General features: G+C 40.8%; 1 protein-coding gene across 1 annotated transcript in view; it reads left to right on the forward strand.

The window, feature by feature from the left end:
- The first annotated feature begins 5,431 nt into the window (after positions 1 to 5,431).
- The window catches only part of ccnj (cyclin J), a 28,281-nt gene continuing 12,892 nt past the window's right edge, over positions 5,432 to 20,820 (forward strand). Inside the window, exons 1-2 of the mRNA XM_070875040.1 lie at positions 5,432 to 5,524; positions 10,185 to 10,395. Coding sequence (XP_070731141.1) covers positions 5,456 to 5,524; positions 10,185 to 10,395 — 280 coding nt within the window. The 5' untranslated portion in view covers positions 5,432 to 5,455. The remainder of the gene's footprint in view (positions 5,525 to 10,184; positions 10,396 to 20,820) is intronic.

Here is a 20,820-nt window from a genome sequence, read left to right on the forward strand (position 1 = left end):
CCATACAGCAATCCATCCTTTTGTACTTATCCTTAAAACCTTCAACTCTACTCCGAAACCGATATTCAACAGATTATTTTGTGAAGGGTGTTAATTGTCACAGTTCTAACTGTTTTAGTTGGCAGTGTATTATACATATCTCTGTAGGAAAATCTACTAATTTCACTTTGTTAGTGGCTTGTTAATTCTATGCCTATAAGCTCCAGTTTGGTATTCCCAGTCTACTGGGTCACTGAATGGATGTAATTAAATGTTTATTGAGGCATGAGGGAATAGAAACCTATGGATTCGTTTAGTAAAATTGCAGAGATGGAGGGGAGGCTTACATTTACATCTGTATATTAATATGTATGTTGCTGTGTGGGCATACCTAAGTGAAAGGTTTCCATTTGTGGCTCAAACTGGAAGGGAAAGAATCTCAGAGTGAAATTATTCTGATATGTATTTTGTTCTTTCCTAATAAGGAGAGTAAAATTCTATGCTGGTCGCTTCTTGTAGCTAACCGCACCAAATACAAAGAAATACAACATCTGATTTAATATGATATCCTTAAATGGGGACACCCAAAAACAAGTGGGAAGGTGATTTTCCGTAGTGTTTTCAGAGGGTGGTATCCTTTCTATTAAAGTTTAACGGGTAACCTATACAGAGTTCTGAAAATTTGTCTAAATTTGACATGTGAAATCCAAAATAAAAACAAAAAGATGAATCAGGATGCTTTTAGCTGGAAACCTTCTTGGAAAAAAATGACTCGCTTTTCACCTAAGGTGCTTATTCCTACACCCTTTTAGGAATAGTGGCCTAGGTAGAAAAGAATCTCACTAGATGAAGTATTCTGACCAGGCAATATCTGATCCATGTAAAGTCAATGTACAGTTTATATTTGTTTATTAGTTAAGTGCCCTCCAACATAGGCCCCCACCAGAGATTGAGAGGGAACCTCATTAGCATAGAGTAGGCAGAATAAGGGACCACTACAGAGGCATCGCTGGTGCCCACATACCCCATTCCTAGACACTCTGACTTTATTATGCCCTGGGTGGGGGTTCCCAGGCCCATTCCCACATCAAACCACCCCCCCCCCCGACCTCCATTACTGTTGAACTCTCCAGTTTTTATTGACCCATTGAGCAAGGAGTCTAATCTGCACTTTTCTAAAAAAAATGTAAGAGTTCTTCAGAGTCCAGACCTCTTGACCTGCCTATGCTCCACCAATGGGGTTTTCACACACACACACACCACACACACGTGATGGTCAGTATGTCACCACTCACTCAACATAAATGCTGGAATCTGAGTGAAGAGCAGAAGCTGGAAACCCTGTCCCCTGGTATCACCCCTTTACCCCTTGACCATCATTTACCTTTTAAAGGATGAACAGAAGTTTCATCCTTACAAGCTACTGAGGAAACTCCCAGAAATGGTAGAGGCCCAACATAACCGGATCTCCAATGTTTTCCCTAAAGTTCTGCCGGTCTCCTGCTGCACCTCCTTCCTCCTGAATAGGCATTTCTGTGGAGCGAAATTCTGCAGGATGCAGTGTTCAACCACAGCTCGAAGGACTCTGCTGGATGTATATTAGTAAGACCATCCAGGTCGATCCAAGCACTGTGAGAATAAGAACATGAGCAGGAGTAGGCCCTCGAGCCTGCTCCACCATTTAATAAGATCATGGCCTCAGCTCCACTTCCCTGCCCGTTCCCCATAACCCTTTACTCCCTTATCGCTCAAAAATCTGTCTGTCTCCGCCTTAAATATATTCAATGACCCAGCCTCCACAGCTCTCTGGGGTAGAGAATTCCATATATTTACAATCCTCAGAGAAGAAATTCCTCCTCATCTCAGTTTAAAATGGGCGACCCCTTATTCTGAAACTATGCCCCCTAGTTTTAGTTTCCCCTATGAGTGGAAATATCCTCTCTGCATCCACCTTGTCGAGCCAGTATCTTATATGTTTCGATAAGATCAACTCTCATTCTTCTGAAATCCAATGTGCATAGGCCCACCCTATTCAACCTATCTTCATAAGTCAATCCCCTCATCTCCAGAATCAACCTAATGAACTTTCTCTGAACAGCCTCCAATGCAAGTATATCCCTCCTTAAATACGGAGACCAAAACTGTACGCAGTACTCCAGGTGTGGCCTCACCAATACCCTGTACAGTTGTAGCAGGACTTCTCTGCTTTTATACTCTATCCCCCTTGCAATAAAGGCCAACATTCCATTTGCCTTCCTGATTACTTACTGTACCTGCATACTAACTTTTTGTGTTTCATGCACAAGGACCCCCAGGTCCCTCTGTACTGCAGCACTTTGCAATTTTTCTCCATTTAAATTATAATTTGCTTTTCTATTTTTTCAGGTGGCAACATGTGCCCGTTTGTAACATTTATCACCAGGTGTGCTTAGCAACTGCACAGATGTCATGAGCTATGATAGCAACAGGTGGGCCTTGGCACCAAAGTAGCCAGCCAGATACTTACCTGTCTGGGTGAGAGAGAGAGCTGGCATGGTTAATTGGCATAAATTGAAGGCATCATGGCAGCTGCCAGCAAACAGAACATTCACATGTAGTATTTGGTGTTGTTGGTCACGGAGCAGCTGTACATTCAGTAAATGGAAGCCCTGAAGGTTCAACATGCCTTTGTCACCTCCAGATGTGACTATTCAAATGCTCTCCTGGCTGGCCTAACATCTTCTGTAAACTCCAGCTCATCTAAAGCTATGCTGTTTTTATCATATTCTACCCTAAGTTCTGCTCACCCATCACCCTTGTCTTTGCTGATTTATACTGGCTCCCAACCTTAAATTTAAAATTCTCATCCTCATGCTAAACCCCTTCATGGCCTCACCCCAACCTAACTCCATAACCTCCATCAACATTACAACCTATTCCAAAGCTCTCAATTCCTCTGATTCGGGCTTCTTTTGTGTCTCTCCCCACTTCACCCCACCATTGATGCCCATTCTTTCAGCTGTCCAGGGTCCATGCTCTGAATTCCCCTCCTACAATAACAACTTGTATTTATAGAGCGCCTTTAAAGTGGTAAAACATCCCAAAGCACTTCACAGGAGCGTTATCAAACAACATTTTATACCTAGCTGTTTGAAAGTGAAAGATAGACATATACACAGAAAAAGACTGATAGAGACCAAGAGAAACGATGTGAAAAACATATAGTCACAGTGAGCTCAACAGAATCCTGGGACTCCCTCCCTAACAACACGGACTGCATCGGTTCAAGACGGCAGCTCACCGCCACCTTCTCAAGGGTAATTAGGGATGGGCAATAAATGCTGGCCTTGACAACGACGCTCACATCCCATGAACTAATTAAAAAAAGGACAATCCGAGTGTGTGAAAAACAGATAAAGACAACCAGAAAAATATCAAAGCCATGCAGAGAGAAAGTGGGGAACAGGAAGAGTAAAACACAGATTGACAGAGTAAGAATTAGTGGGCAATAAACAGACATCACACAGAAAGACAGGCATTTTTAAATCCCTGCGCAATGCCACGAAGATCAACGAGTATACGTGAAAGACAATAAAAGATACAAGTCAGTGACTTTAAAACAATAATCATCATCATAGGCAATCCCTTGAAATCGAGGAAGACTTGCTTCCACTCTAAAAGTGAGCTCTCAGGTGACTGTACAGTCCAATACAAGAATTACATTCTCTGTCACAAGTGGGACAGACAGTGGTTGAAGGAAAGGGTGGGTGGGGAGTCTGGTTTGCCGCATGCTCCTTCCGCTGTCTGCACTTGGTTTCTGCATACTCTCGGCGACAAGACTCAAGGTGCTCAACGCCCTCCCGGATGCTCTTCCTCCACTTAGGGCGGTCTTGGGCCAGGGATTCCCAGGTATTGGTGGGGATGTTGCATTTTATCAAGGAGGCTTTGAGGGTGTCCTCTATTTCCTTTGCCTGGGGCTCGCTTGCCGTGTAGGAGTTCCGAGCAGAGCGCTTGCTTTGGGAGTCTCATGTCAGGCATGCGAACAAGGCCGTGCTGTGGATTTTGATGACCAGGGGCACTGGTGTGTGGCAGGGTCGGGTTGGTGGAGGTCCTTTGTCTTACAGATATTTAGTGTAAGGCCTATATTTTTGTACGCCTCAGTGAAGATGTTGACGATGGCTGGAGTTCAGCCTCTGAATGCGCGCAGACGCAAGCGTCGTCCGCGTATTGTAGTTTGATGACAATTATCATCCCTGCGATTTCACACCGGAGTTATAAACCGGACGCGCTGCTTATAACTGTATTGTAACCATTTGTTTTTAAATTCTGCTATTTACTTAAATGCTTTTATTTACTGTAGTTACGTTCAACTCCAACTCCTTTATTTTTTGTTTATTTACTTATTGCTTTCCTGATTTTTTTTACTCTGCTATTCATACATTCTGCATTCTCTCGTTCTATTTTGTCAAATATTCTTTATCGTTTTCTTATTGATTTAATCCTCCTTATTTTCTTGCCATTCCTCTGTGTACTTGCTGTTTCTATAAACGTCCTGCTCTCCGATCTAACTTGATATATTTCCGTCTTTTGTCTTTTTGTCATCATACCTCACTGAACCAGCTAACTGCAGTGAGAGAGTTATGAGTGTCACGGTGAATACCAGATTACATAACTGGAATGAAATCCGATACAAGAACAAACCAACAGCGTTCCAAGGACCAGAAATACTGTACCGACTCTTGAGCGGGTGATGCAGGTACTAGTCGGAGTTGAGATGGCAAAGTACAGGGGTCACTTTCGTTTCCCTGCATTGACTCCGAAAGGTTGAGGCTTTCAAAATCAAAACACACCCTTGTAACTAACACAGGCAGCCTGAAATGAACGGGAAAGGCAAGTAAACGCTGATCAACGTGCAATTTGAAAGACAACTTTTTAAGAATGCCTGTGCTTAAAAACAATTGTTTGCAGGGAGACATTTTCTAACCATTTAGCTCTCGTTAGTGAAACAAACAAGGCGATCCAAAACTACACATCAGGCTGTTGGTGGTACACATGGTCCCGGAAGTGTTTGTGGCTCCAATGCACAGGCACGCGTTGCTCGGGACTCAATACTTCCTGCTGCAGTTGTATCTTTTGTAATTCCCATTCAAGCTCCAAAGTGCCGCTAAGTGTGTTTTGAGATCGTAGATCTGCTTTGCTATCAAACAGAGAGAGAGAGACACACATACACAAAATAACTTTCAGCTGCGCTGTGCAGAATGTTTTTGCAATTGAAACTGGTCATTAGCGAGATCGAACAGTTCTCATCAGTAGATGTCAGGTTTGTCTGGTGAGTACAAACAATTGGTTAGCGTTAATTTGTCGGGTTGATAAGGACGGAAAAGGGTTATGACCCGTTCAGTCTAAATACTGAAGGGGTGGTATTGTGTGTTTTTGGTTAGGCATTTGCCTTTTCTTTTCCAGAAGCAAATAATTTAACTTATCATTGTTGCGTCCGATGGAGCTGGAGGAACAGTGGTGGAAAGGACAAGTGGTTGCGGATATCCATCAGGCTCTTCGCATCAAGGTACATCTCTTGTGTAAACAAAAGTGCAGGGCTGTTAGACTACAGGCAACATCTCGGCAGGCTGGTTTTACGGGCGAGCAAAGAAAGTTTTTTTTTCCCATGTAACCTTCAAGCCAGAGTTGTGTAGAGGCTGACTTTTTACGATCCTTAATTGAAAGTGTTTTTACTAAATGTACTCGATTTCTTCTCTCAACTAATGTACCTGTCGAAGTGATCTAGGTAGTTTGCTTATTTTTTTTAAATGACAGGACGAGATAATCTGCTGCACAATTGCTTTAAATAACACGAGCCCAGTACAGTATAGAAACAGATAGTAATCGGACTGGCACTTTAAGACTTTAGTGTTATGTACTTTCATTAACATTGTAGTTTTGGGATTGTCAACCAAAGAAAGGTACCTATCTGACTTTAAAGATAAATCTATAACCACCCCACGAATTAAGATGAAGTTGGCTAAGAACAGCTGGGTTGCACTCGGGGCGTGTTTACATTGTTTGTAAATATTATATTTCACACAATTGAATAGCTCACCAATCAAGTATCTTCAGTTGGCGGTATTTGTTTGGTGAACTTGGTCACAAAAACTCGGGACAGACCTGAACTCATTCAAGAATAATACATTTAAATGATGTTTATATAATTTTTCAAATTCTTCACATTAATTTGTAAAAAAAAAGCTATAAGGATTCATTAGGAAGTTCAATCATAGAAACATAGAAAATAGGTGCAGGAGTAGGCCATTCGGCCCTTTGAGCCTGCACCGCCATTCAATGAGTTCATGGCTGAACATGCAACTTCAGTACCCCATTCCTGCTTTCTCGCCATACCCCTTGATCCCCCTAGTAGTAAGGACTTCATCTCACTCCTTTTTGAATATATTTAGTGAATTGGCCTCAACAACTTTCTGTGGTAGAGAATTCCACAGGTTCACCACTCTCTGGGTGAAGAAGTTTCTCCTCATCTCGGTCCTAAATGGCTTACCCCTTATCCTTAGACTGTGACTCCTTGTTCTGGACTTCCCCAACATTGGGAACAGTCTTCCTACATCTAACCTGTCTAAACCCGTCAGAATTTTAAACGTTTCTATGAGATCCCCTCATTCTTCTGAACTCCAGTGAATACAAGCCCAGTTGATCCAGTCTTTCTTGATATGTCAGTCCCGCCATCCCGGGAATCATCTGGTGAACCTTCGCTGCACTTCCTCATTAGCAAGAATGTCCTTCCTCAAGTTAGGAGACCAAAACTGTACACAATACTCCAGGTGTGGCCTCACCAAGGCCCTGTACAACTGTAGCAACACCTCCCTGCCCCTGTACTCAAATCCCTCATCGTTGCTTTGTAAATGACTTTAACTGGCAGACATTTGGAAACTCTCTGACATGTATTTAAAAACAATGGCAGAACTGAATCCTGAATCTATTTTAATACGTACACTTTGATAGGTGCAAAATTATTACATTTACTTTATATGACATTCTGGGCTCTGCTTATGACAAATAAGGCCAGTACAGAATACTGTATTTGGCTCGTGTTATTTAAAGCAATTTTACAGCATATTATCTTGTCTTGTCATCTTAAGAACACTTCTCAATGTAATATTGTTTTGAGTTGTCTAAAATTGGTATTACAAGTATATTTGATACTTGAAAGCCTTTTGGGGGTTGAGGAAAATGATAATTTGTACGCAATACAATAAATTCCATTATAGGGCTAGAATTGGCTTACCGCCCAGAAACTGTCCGTTGTGGGCGGTAAGCAGGTGAGTGAAAATTTCCTTACCTGAGTTACTTCGGCGGTTTTGAGGTACTGCTGGGGAGCGGACCACTGGCGTGCACCATCCTCCGATCGCCCTGGTGCGATATTTGACTGACAGTGACCCATAGGTAAGTTTTTTTTTAAATGCCCACGAGGATCAGCGGAGCTGGGCGGTAGATGCGTAGCTCTTCAAGAAAAAGGTTAGTAATTGTTTTTTTTACTAATTATTTTAAAAATGTGTGGTGATTTCGTTTTAAAGTGACTTGGGAATGTTTTTTTGATTTTTTTTTTAGCTGATGTTTTTTTGAAAAATTATTTTTATTTTTCTGGTGTTGGGCCCAACCTGCAGCCTCGGGATAAATTTTTATTAATTTAAAAAAAAATAAAATAAAATTTCACCCGTTTGATTACGAACTGCCCAATTGACCCTAAATTGCACTTTTTCCTCAGAATGAGGATGCAAAGCCCATGTTTTTCCTTCGCCCCCAAAAATAAAAAAAACGCCAAAGTTTTCGCTGGCAATAATCTTCCCAGTTTTAGCAATCTTTTGGGTGGCAATCAAGCGCTGGCGGGCTGATAGGAAATTCTAGCCCATAGTAATTGTGTCATCTGACTACTATCCCCTTGTGTTATATTGATCCCCATGTCTTGGAGAGGCAAAATTACTACCTCTTTTTACACTGGAGCAAATTCTATATTTGCTGTACTGATTCTTTTGAAAATGGATTGGTGCTTCTGTTCCTACAAGCAGTTTTCATAGCCTGTTCCCTTTTTTAGATCAAATTAAGTCCATACCTATTGATACAGTCTGACATGAATGACTTACAAACCTAGTTTGTACTAAGTTAAAAATGGAGACCCGCTGTATGTGCTATCTAATAATATCTAATAAAATATAGAATAATTTTGGATGTAGGTTATTTCTTTGCTCCCTCTATAATTTAGTGGGAAGGAAATGCAACAAGTGATGCAAAGACTATTTCAAAGTTAAATGGTTAATTTGAGTCTGATTTCAATTTAGACTGCAGATAATCCAACTACTGCTACCCCCATGGTATTCATGTTGCATCTCTTCACTTAACTAGATTATGTTTGGACAGTATTAAATTATAAACTTGTCTTAAAGTTATACAAAAGTGTGTGGTAGTTTAAGGGTTAAAGCTAATAAGCAGGAGAAACATTTCTTCTTTGCACAATGCCAAGTGAAACTATAATCTAGAAATATTTATAAAACAATTTTACAATTTTGTAAGATGCACCACGCAGGAAATCTGCCTTCAGATTTTTTTTTAAACAATACATTTTATGGCATAACTAGACAGATTTGCAATGGAGTTAGGAATACAGATAGGCATTTAAGTTTGTATTTAAGTTGTGAACCGCTTTTGAGATTTTCTTCCTATTTACAACTTAAACTTTGGCCTGGATCCTTCAGAATTGAGAATAAATACAGAATTGTTTTGTTAATGGGTTTATTCTCTAGCTCTGTCTACATTTTATCTGCAAATTTACTTTTGTTGAGTGCTTACAGCTGACGTTCCATAGAGATCCTATTGCAAAGTGAATGGTGATAATTAAGCTATTTAGTTTAGAGTTAGAACTCCCAACTCTGGATGTTCGATTTAAACTTTGATGCAAATCAATGGAATTCACATCAGGTTGTTCTAACGTAGCTTAATACAGATTTCAATAGTAGCTTTCAAAAGAGAATTGGTTAAATACTTGAAGGAGAAAAAATTGCAAGGATATGGGGAACGAGCAGGGGAGTGAAACTAACGAGATTGCTCTTTGAAAGAGCCAGTGCAAACTCGATGGGCCAAATGGCCTCCTTCTGTGCTGTACTATTCTATGGTTAATGGATTTTATTTGGTGTTTAAATAAATTTGCTGCAGGCTGCTATAATAATTGGTAACTTAATAAACATCTGGGCATGTAAGAGCATAAATCTTGCAATGTGCATTTAGGTTTTCTCCTCTTCTCAAGTGTTCAAACATCAGATAATTTTTGCCTCCCTTTTGAAATGGAAGATCTATATGCCTTGCTGCTTTTTTTTCTCCGTACATCTGACCAAGCATTTTCCCATTTTCTTCCCCTCCCCTCCTAAAGGCAGAGACCTATGCTGTGTTATGTTTCTACAGGTGTTGCAGCTCCCGGTAACTCACTTCGTTTAAGCAGTATTCTAGACCATGAGTATCTGCAGAGTGTTCAATCATGGAGGGCATCATAGTCACATTTAACCCTATCCTCGATCAGTGCCCACACATACTTTCCAGCAGTGGGAATAGCAGGAACTCTAGCTGTTGTTTTTCCCCCTTATTTTCTTCCCTTTTCCTCCCCATCCATTTTGGAGATGCAGAGGCAAATTGTAGTGCCCTCACCACTGCCATTGGTTTACTTGGCACAGTTCATGGATTAAATATGGAACTTTGTTTGTCTATAGTGATGCAATACCACTTGAGGCATTGGTGTGGCCTGTCTCAGAAAGCATTTTAGTAAAAAAAAATAAACACCATGCAGATGACTTTTACTTGTGAGAGTGACACGAGAACTTCTATATTTTTTCTTTATCCCAAGTTTGTCATCTGCACTCATACTGACTTTATCCATCAAATAAAGCTGCAGAGGTCATTTGGTGCTGATGTTTAACCTGCCTGGTAGGAGTAGGTAGAGCACAATGTCTTTCTTCCTCCCCCCACCCCAATGATTTCCCCCCCTAACTATTCCTAACTGATTGAGACTAGAAATTCATCATCCCTAAGAAAAATTAGAACACTAGATTCAAAAACTAATTTCCGAGTTGATATGGTCCATTATTTTTCTTATTAAATTCACATAATTTAAAAACTGCTGGACTTCAATTTATCTTTAAAAATATAATCTCGTTTCCTATTTTCATTTTATGTAGGAGCTGAGACTACCAACCTACAAATGTCACTCTCCTCAGCTGAACATCAGACGTTATTTTGCAGATCTTCTTGCAATCATCAGCAATCATTTTCATCTTTGTCCGACTGCTCGTCACCTTGCTGTTTACCTTCTAGATTTATTTATGGACCGTTATGATATTTCTGTTCAGCAGTTACATTTGGTGGCACTCTCCTGTTTACTTTTGGCAAGTAAGTGTGGTGTATTGTACATTTTCAAAGAGTTGTACACATTTTTTTTTCTTGAATGCAAAATGTTTTTTCAGATGTTTTCATTTTTGATGCACAATTTTTTTTTTTTTAAGATCCATGTTTTGCGGTATTGTTGTTACAAACTCGAAAAACAAATCTGACATGATAACGACTTAGATACAATAATTAACATTTGAAGGAAAATGTTGCCTAAATCAGGAATGTACCTGCAAAATACAAGTATATGATTAGCTAAGATTGGCCATCAAGATGGATAAATGCATCAGGAAGTTTTCGGGGCCAATCCATCATCTGTGGTATGTAACGTGATCTTCACCAGGACAGCAATAGGTTCAAAGCTAGCCTGAACTCTACTGCCGAGAGGCCAGGTTTCCTGAACCTGATCGTGGTCTCGTGACCCAACTGCAAGAATGTTTGTACATGCAGCTGTGTGGATAGATCAGCCATGGTAGCCGTACAGTCAACTATTCTACAGACAATCACTCTGGAAGTTTGTGCTTGAAGATTGATTACCATGAGGAGATAGTGGAGCACTGTGGAAATGTCCTCCAGAAACAGGATAAATTGCTTCTATAATTTATGTGGAGTTATTTATAAAGCCTAGTAACATTTTAGAAGTTGCGTGGAAAAACTACCTGTTGGACAGTTTGTTTAGTTATCTTGCATTATTTGAAATCTAATGTTATAAAATTAATTGTTGTTGTTGAAATAACAGCAATCCTGCTTGCAGTTGTAGGTTATTCTATTAAAGAGAAAATCCAGGAGCCCATTCCAATGCTCTAATCCTTAAGATGCACTATGTGGAAGGTTTACTATGCTGGTAAACCCCAGAACCTCGTTACCCAGTCCTACCAAAATTCAGGACCCCAACACCCTAGTCACCATAAATCAATGGCCGTGATAATACATTTGTGCATTTTATGGTATAACTCCTTTTTCATTCTAAAACAGCATATTGTCTGACTCCCTACGAGCAGTGCTATGAGATGTGCTCATAGTTGATGTCTCAAATTAAATTAAATGTAATTTCATAAATACACACTAAATTTTTTTTCGTCTTTTATCAACAAACTTCCTATGGCATTGCTACTATAAGTCCGGATGAGACTGGCAGCAAGAGTGATGCTGATAGAAAATGTGTGCTACAATGCCAGACTTGTAGTATCATTTGTTCTGCATTTTAACCTCTATTTCTGAATTGAAGGTTTTTTCATTATAGTAAGTGACTACTTGCATTTTGCATTTTACTTGGGTATAATAAACTTTATTAATGCATACTGAAAAGGTGATACTGCTCATTGTGTTACACGTTTTGGAATTTAATAATTTCTCATTTTAGGTGTTTGGCTCCTGTGCAGCAGAATCAGGTGGTTGAAATATATGGTGCCGGGGGAAAAGGCTTTTATTAGATAACTTAAGATCCTACTTGCCAACATAATTTTATGTCTCTACAAGATGCAAAAACTAAATATATTATTTTAAAAATGATGTGGTGAAAGATGCAATGTGTACATCAGCGGCCTGATTTAGAATAAGCAGCTCCATAGGTATACCAAAAGACAATAATGTTTCAGGAGTATTTTGCTGACATTTAGAAGGGAATAAATAAGAGTTGGCAAGGTTACTTGTGGCAAAGAAATCTGGTCAGTGCCACATGTACGCTGATGACACCCAGCTCTATCTCACCATCATCCCTCTCGACTCCTCCACTGTCTCTAAATTGTCAGCCTGCTTGTCCAACATCCAGTACTAGTTGAGCAGAAATTTCCTTCAAACTAAATATTGGAAGCCGTTGTCTTCAGTCCCTGCCACAAACTCTGTTCTCTAATCACTGACTCCAACCCTCTCCCTGGCAATTGTCTGAGGCTGAACCAGAATGTTCGCAACCTTGGTGTTGTATTTGACCCCCCCAGACGAGCTGCTGACCATATATCTGAGCCATCACCAAGAATGCCTCCATAACATCGCCTGACTCCATCTCTGCCTCAGCTCATTTGCTGCTGAAACCCTCAGCCATGCCTTTGTTCCTCTAGAGTTGACTATTCCAACTGGCTAGCCTCCCATCTTCCGCCCTCCATAAATTTAAACTAATCCAAAACTCTGCTGCCCATATCTTAGATCGCACCAAGTCCCATTCACCCATCATCCCGGTGCATGTTGACCTACATTGGCTCCTGATCCTGCAATGCCCCAGTTTTAAAATTCTCATCTTTGTTTTCAAATTCCTCCATGGCCTCACCCCTCCCTATCTCTATAACCTCCTCCAGCCCTGCAACCCACTGAGATCAGGGTGATCCTCCAATTCTGGCCCCTATTTTAATCACGCCACCATTGACGGTGGTGCTTTCAGCTTCCTATGCCCTAAGCTCTGGAATTCTCTTCCTAATCGCTCTGCTTCTCTACCTCTCTCTCCTTTTAAGATATTCCTTAAAATGTACCTCTTTCACCAAGCTTTTGGTTATCTGCCCTAATATCTCCTTATGTGGCTTGGTGTCAAATTTTGTTTGATATCGCTCCTGTGAAGCACTTTGGGCGTTTTATTATGTTAAAGGTGTTATATAAATGCAAGTTGTTCTTGTCTTCAGATAGGAAACATTGGAATTCCTTTGGTACTTTTAGAAGAAACAGCATTTCGAACATAGGAACGGGAGTAGGCCATTCAGCCCTCCGAGCCTGTTCCACCAGTCAGTGAGATCATGGCTGATCTGTATCCTAACTCCATCCACCTGCCTTGGCTTCATATCCCTTATTATCCTTGGTGATCAAAAACCCATCGATCTTGGATTTTAAATTGGTAATTGAGCTAGTATCTGCTGCTTTTTGTGGGAGCAAGTTCCATACTACTTCTTCTACCGTTTGCGTGAAATAGTATTTCATAAATGTCTCTCCTGAATGGTCTGGTCTGGTTCTGATTTATAAAGTTATGTCTTCTTGTCATAGACTCCCTCAACAAGCAGAAATAGTTTCTCTTTAACCTATCAATTCCATTCAAAATTTAAAAAACCTAAATTAAATCACCCCTTAACCTTCTCGACTAGTTCATGTAATCTCTTCTCATAATTTAACTCTTGGAGCCCTGGTAACATTCTGGTGAATATGCGCTACACTCTTTTTCCAAGGCTAATTTATCCTTTCTAATGTGTGGTGCTCAGAACTGTACAGTCCTCCAGATGTGGTCCAACCAGGGCTTTGTATAGCTGTAGCAAAACTCCTCCCCTTTATATTCTAGCCCTCTAGTTATAAAGGCTAACATTCCATTAGCCTTTTTGATTATTTTTTTTAACCTAACTACCAACGTGGCCACGCTGTGGTCTGAAGGTCCCACGCAGGCCGCTCATCAATTTTTAGTGGAAATAACCGTGCATGCGTGAAAATTTGAATGGGCCACGCAGCCAGTTAAAGGGACTGCGCAAATTTTTTTTTTTCCGGGGAATGACCACTACATTTTACTAACTCTCTCTTTGGACCTCCACTGTTCCTAGATTTTCGCCATTTAAAGAATACACAGACCTATCCTTTTTTATGGTCCAAACTGGATGATCTCACACATGCCTGTGTTGAAATCCATCTGCCATAGTTTTGTCCACTCACTTAATCTATCAATGTCCCTCTTAATTTTATGCTCCCGTCTACACTACAGGTTGAACCTCCCTTATCCGGAACCCTGGGGACCTGGCCTGTTCCGGATATGGGATTTTTCCGGATGAGGGGTGGTCATAGAAACATAGAAAATAGGTGCAGGAGTAAGCCATTCGGCCCTTCGAGCCTGCACCACCATTCAATAAAATCATGGCTGATCATTCACCTCAGTACCCCTTTTCTGTTTTCTCTCCAGACCCCTTGATCACTTTAGCCGTAAGGGCCATATCTAACTCCCTCTTGAGTATATCCAACAAACTGGCATCAACAACTCTCTGCGGTAGGGAATTCCACAGGTTAACAACTCCGAGTGAAGAAGTTTCTCCTCATCTCAGTCCTAAATGGCTTACCCCATATCCAAGATTGTGTCCCCTGGTTCTGGACTTCCCCCAACATCAGGAACTTTCTTCCTGCATCTAACCTGTCCAGTCCTGTCAATTTTATATGTTTCTATGAGATCCCTTCTCATCCTTCTAAACTCCAGTGAATACATAGAAACATAGAAAATAGGTGCAGGAGTAGGCCATTCGGCCCTTCGAGCCTGCACCACCATTCAATGAGTTCATGGCTGAACATGCAACTTCAGTACCCCATTCCTGCTTTCTTGCCATACCCCTTTATCCCCCTAGTAGTAAGGACTACATCTAACTCCTTTTTGAATATATTTAGTGAATTGGCCTCAACAACTTTCTGTGGTAGAGAATTCCACAGGTTAACAACTCCGAGTGAGTGAAGAAGTTTCTCCTCATCTCGGTCCTAAATGGCTTACCCCTTATCCTTAGACTGTGATCCCTGGTCCAGTCGATCTAGTCTCTCCTCATATGTCAGTCCTGCCATCCCGGGAATCAGTCTGGTGAACCTTCGCTGCACTCCCTCAATAGCAAGAACGTCCTTCCTCAGATTAGGAGACCAAAACTGAACACAATATTCCAGGTAAGGCCTCACTAAGGCCCTGTAAAACTGCAGTAAGACCTCCCTGCTCCTATACTTAAATCCCCTACCTATGAAGGCCAACATACCATTTGCCGCCTTCACTGCCTGCTGTACCTGCATGCCAACTTTCAATGACTGATGCACCATGACACCCAGATCTTGTTGTACCTCCCCTTTTCCTAATCTGCCGCCATTCAGATAATATTCTGCCTTCGTGTTTTTCCCACCAAAGTGGATAACCTCACATTTATCCATATTATACTGCATCTGCCATGCATTTTCCCACTCACCTAACCTGTCCATGTCACCCTGCAGCCTCTTGGCATCCTCCTCACAGCTCACACCACCACCCAGCTTAGTGTCATCTGCAAACTTGGAGATACTACACTCAATTCCCTCATCCAAATCATTAATATATATTGCAAATAGCTGGGGTCCCAGCACTGCGCCCTGCAGCACCCCACTAGCCACTGCCTGCCATTCTGAAAAGGACCTGTTTATCCAGGCTCTCTGCTTCCTGTCTGCCAACCAGTTCTCTATCCATGTCAGTATATTACCCCCAATATATGTGATTTAATTTTGCACACTAATCTCTTGTGTGGGACCTTGTCAAAAGCCTTTTGAAAGTCCAAATACACCACATTCACTTGTTCTCCCTTGTCCACTCGACCAGTTACATCCTCAAAAGATTCTAGAAGATTTGTCAAGCATGATTTCCCTTTCATAAATCCATGCTGACTTGGACCGATCTTACTGCTTTCCAAATGCGCTGCTATTTCATCTTTAATAATTGATTCCAACATTTTCCCCACTACTGATGTCAGGCTAACCGGTCTGTAATTACCCGTTTTCTCTCTCCCTCCTTTCTTACCCTCCAGTCCATAGGAACTGACCCAGAGTCGATAGACTGTTGGAAAATGATCACCACTATTTCTAGGGCCACTTCCTTAAGTACTCTGGGATGCTGACATTAAACTGGATGGTACTGGTACTGAGCAAGGGGATATTGGGGATGGGAGTTCAGCAGAGAGATCATGGGATGGCGTGATCAGGCCAACGATTGCAGGAGTCGGCAGTGAGGAAGGACATCAATTTGTTCATGTCGGAGTTCTGCACATGCACCACCCGGTGACCGGGAATGGTTCCGGATGAGGGTTGGTTCCGGATAAGCGAGTTCCAGATAAGGGAGGTTCAACCTGTAATTAAATATTTGTGTCATCAGAAAACTTGGCTATATTGCTTTTTATTGTGTTATTTAAGTCATTAATAAATATAGGGACTGAATTTGCGATTGGAGGCTTCCCGATGGATTTTGAAAAATAAATTTACATGTTTTAACGGGGCTGAAAATAAACATGCCTTATTGTACAGGGTTTTTAATATAGAAATGATTTTATTTTAATGTTTTTTTTTTTAAAACTCTTATGCTGGTAAAAGCAGGCCTTGCGCCTGCTTTTACCAAGCGTAAGAATCTCACAGGCATTTGCCGGGCAGAAGTTGGGCAAATAGCCCAACTCTCCACCCACAGATGCCGTTTTCCTGGGGATGCGTGCGATCTTGACAGATCACAAGTTCTGGGTTTTAGCACATGCGCAGTGCATGCCTAAACCCAGAACTTGCACGCCCTCTGAGTGTGTACGCACCTATATGGGCCATAATTTGCGGCCCCATGTGAATAGTTGAGGCCCAGCACACATCCTTATGGGACACCACTAGTTACTTCCTTCCAATTAGGAATACATACCCATTTTCCATATCCTCTATCTTATGCTACCTAACCAGGTCAATAATTTGCCTTCAATTCATGAGCTTTAATTTTAGCCAGCAGTCTCTTATTGGAACGTTATTGAATGCCTTCTGGAAATCAATATAAACTACAGCCATACATCCCCCTGTCTACTACTTGAGTTACTTCCTCAGAAAATTTGATTGAGGTAGTTAGACATAACCTTCCCTTTACAAATCTATGTTGGCACTCTCGCTAATCAGCTCAAATTTAGTCACTCTGTCCTTAATTATGGATTCAAATAACTTCCCCATAACAGATGTTCGACCAACAGGTCTATAATTTCCTGGTTTCTCTCCTTTTTTAAATAATGGATTTACATTTTCAATTTTCCAATCTAAAGGGACAATTCTTGAATTGAGAGTTTTGGAAGATTATGGCTTAAACATCTGCAAATTCCTCACCCAACTGGAGTGGAAACAATTAGGTTCTGGCGATCTCCGTCTTTAGTGCCATTATTTTTTTCCTAATACTGTTTTCTTGCTTATGTGAACTTTAGTGAGTTCCAGTCCTTGGCTCATTATTAGTTTCCCTGGAATGTTAGGTATATTACCCACCTCCTCTACTGTGAAGACTGGCACAAAGTAATTATTTCAACAAGTCTGCCATTTCCTTTATTTTTAGTTGCAATATTACCCACATCTGTTTTTAAAGGACTGGCATTACCTTTTTGTAATATAATTGTTAACCCTTGCAAGTTTATTTTCATATTCCCTTTTAGCAGCTTTTGATTTTTTTGTCTTCCTTTGCTGTTTTTTTTTATATCTCTCCCAGTCCCCTGGATCTACACTATTCTTTTGCACCTTTGTGTGCCCTTTCCTTTAGATTTGTGTTGTCTCTCGCATCTTTTGTCGACCATGGCTGTTTTATTTGGTAAGTAGAGCTCTTGCCATTTGGGGGGTATATACTTGTTCTGTATTGAGCTAAATTCTGCTTTGAACACCTCCCATTGTTCATCTATAGTTTTACCCAATAACAGTTTTGACCAATTTGCTGTCATCCATCTCTATCTTGTTCTGAACCTTCCCAAAATCTAGAATCCAAGTAACAGTGCTGCATTTCACCTTTTCAAACCTAATATTGAATTCAATCATACTGTGATCACTGTTAGATAAATATCCCCTTACTGTTAAATTATTATCCAAGTCTGACTCATTACTAAATCTAATAAATCTTGTTAGTTCTGGAACATAGCTCCAGCAAACTATTTTGAATGCACTCAAGAAATTCATTCCCTTTCTGACTTAAGCTTTCCTCCCATCTATATGAAAATGAAAGTCTACCATTTTAAAAAAAAAAACTCTGCTTTTGCTACAAGCCTCTATAATCTCTCTGAATTATTGCATCCTGCCACTTCATTGCTACTATCAAGCCTGTAGACAACTCCCATTACAGTTTTTTTTTTAAGTCCTCTCTTATTCCTCAATTCTAACCAGAGTCCTTTGTTGATTGCTTTCCATTCTCTATATTCTCTCTTACTAATATAATAGTATCTTTTAATTAGTAAGGCTACCCCTCCAAGTTTTTTCTATCTATCCTTTTCTATCTATTGATGTTTATAACTGGAATATTGAACTCTCAACCATGCCCAACTTGCCACCATGTCATACCCTCTAAGCTGTTTTTGAGCCTCTAATTCAATCTCAATTTATTTATTGTACTCAGTGTGTTGGTATGTAAAAATCTTATTTGTGCAAGACATCCTACCTGTCCTTCTGCCTGATGCTTTCTTTCTCATATTGTGTAACGAAACACTTTTCTTCTTTGTTACTCTTGCTGTGACCACTTTAGTTAATTTAGTATAACCTTCACCTGGAGTATCTATATCACTGTTAGTGTCCTGAACTCTGCTCTTTTCCTTTTTTATATCTTTAAACTTTAAACTATTACTTTTACTACTTTTTTCTGACTAAGCCCCACCACCCTCCACTTATTAGTTTAAAGTCCTTCTTTATCAAGAACTAGGGTGAAAAGTGAAAAACTTGCTGACCGCACACATGCGCAGAATGGGGGTCAGATGTGCAAAAAGGAACAGAGCCGACCATGCGCAGAAGGACGCAAAAATGCTCATGCAGATAATCACTTTGATATAGAGGCACTGGAGAGGGTGCAAAGAAGATAAGGATGGTAATAGAACTATGAGGTTACACCTATCGGGAAAGGATGAACAGGCTTGTGTCTCTTTTCTCTTGAAAAGAGAAGGCTGAAAGGTGACCTAATAAAGGTCTTTAAAATTATGAAAGGTTTTGATTGAGCAGGCACATAGTGTTTCCGCTTGTAGGGAAGAGCAAAACTAGAGGCCATCAATATAAGATAGTCATCAAGAAATCAAATAGGAAATTCAGAAGAAAACCTTTTTACTCAGAGTGGTGAGAATGTGGAACTCACTACCGCAGGGAGTAGTTGAGGTGAATAGTGTAGATGTATTTAAGGGGAGGCTCGATAAGCATATGAGGGCAAAGGGAATAGAGGCTTGTGCTGATGAGGCAGGATGGGAAGAGGCTCAAGTGGAGCATAAATGTCGAATGGCCTGTTTCTGTGTTGTATATTCTGTGAGGGAAAAGGAAAAGGTGGAGTGCTTACATAAATGTGTCAGTTGGAATTGGTATCTGTTCAAAGGGGGATTGGAAGCTTCATTTCTGGGTGCAAGTACAGATTTCTACAACATGAAGAAAGCAGCATGGCATGTGAGGAGTATCTGCCCACTGAAGACAGCAGATTGGAGATGTGTAAAAAGTTTCCCTTTTTATCGTGGATGACCACTCAAACATGATTAATGGTACTGAAGTAGCTCTTTGCTCTTCAGTTAATTGATTTCAGATTCTGATCAGCTGATCCTACTTGAGATTGACAAATATCCAGTGATGTGACTGAACCTTTGCCTTCTGAGGAATCTGTGCCACTTGGAAGACTGTCAAGATTGAAATTATCTACTCATAGGACAGGAATTTCCACAGGAGTTCTATTGATTGACCGCCATAACTTTGGTGTAGTTGGAGAGCCTCTGAGCAAATTTCTGGCACTAGTCTTTAGAAAGTACTTTTTCTAAATAATGGCACGCATTAAAATAGTGCACACATTGTGCTTCAACAACAACTTGTATTTCCATAGCTCAATTTAACATGGAAAAATACACCAAGGTTCTTCAGAGGTATAAGGGCGGGGGAGGGGGGCCTAAAAAGATGCAGAGTCAAAAAGGGAAATATTCAAAGGGGTCGCCAAGTTTGCCGATGACTCAAAGATAGGTGGCATTGTGCAGTGTAGATGGAAGCTTAAAATGACTAAGAGATTAACAGATTAAGCGAATGGGCAAAACTGCAAAAAATGAATGCAAATGTGAGGTCATCCACTTTGGACAGAAGGATAAAATTTAGTACTTTCTAAATGGCAAAAAGCTAGAGACTGGGAGGGTGGATGGTGTCCATGTATATAAAAACAACAACTTTTATTTATAAAGCGCCTTTAACATAGTAAAATGTCCAAAGGTGCCTAATTTGACACCAAGCCACGTAAGGAGATATTGGGACAGATGATCCAAAGCTTAGTCAAACAGGTAGGTTTTAAGGAGCATCTTAAATGAGGAAAGAGAGGTGGAGAGGTTTAGGGAGGGAATTCCACAGCTTAGGTCCTTGGCAGTTGAAGGTACGGACGAATACAACTTGCTGTGAGTTAGGACACAGGCAGCAGAATTTTGGATGACCAGGTATACAGAGAGTAGTACATGGGAGGCTGGCCAGGTGTACATTGGAATAGTCAAGTCTAGAGGTAACAAAGGCATGGATGAGGGCTTCAGCAGCAAATGGGCTGAGTCAGGGCCAGAGTTTGGCGAAGTTCTGAGGTACAAATAGGCGGTCATAGATGGCGCAGATATATGACACCAAGGTTGTGAATGGTCTGGTTCAGCCTCAAGACCATTGTCAGGGAGAGGGATGGAGTCAGTGGCTAGGGAACGGAGTTTGTGGTGGGGTCCGAAAACAATGGCATCAAATTTTTTGTCTTGTAATACTCCTGTGAAGTACCTTGGGACATTTTACTACGTTAAAGGC

This window comes from Pristiophorus japonicus, chromosome 3 (assembly GCF_044704955.1).
Source record: "Pristiophorus japonicus isolate sPriJap1 chromosome 3, sPriJap1.hap1, whole genome shotgun sequence".
NCBI classification, from domain to species: Eukaryota; Metazoa; Chordata; class Chondrichthyes; family Pristiophoridae; genus Pristiophorus; species Pristiophorus japonicus.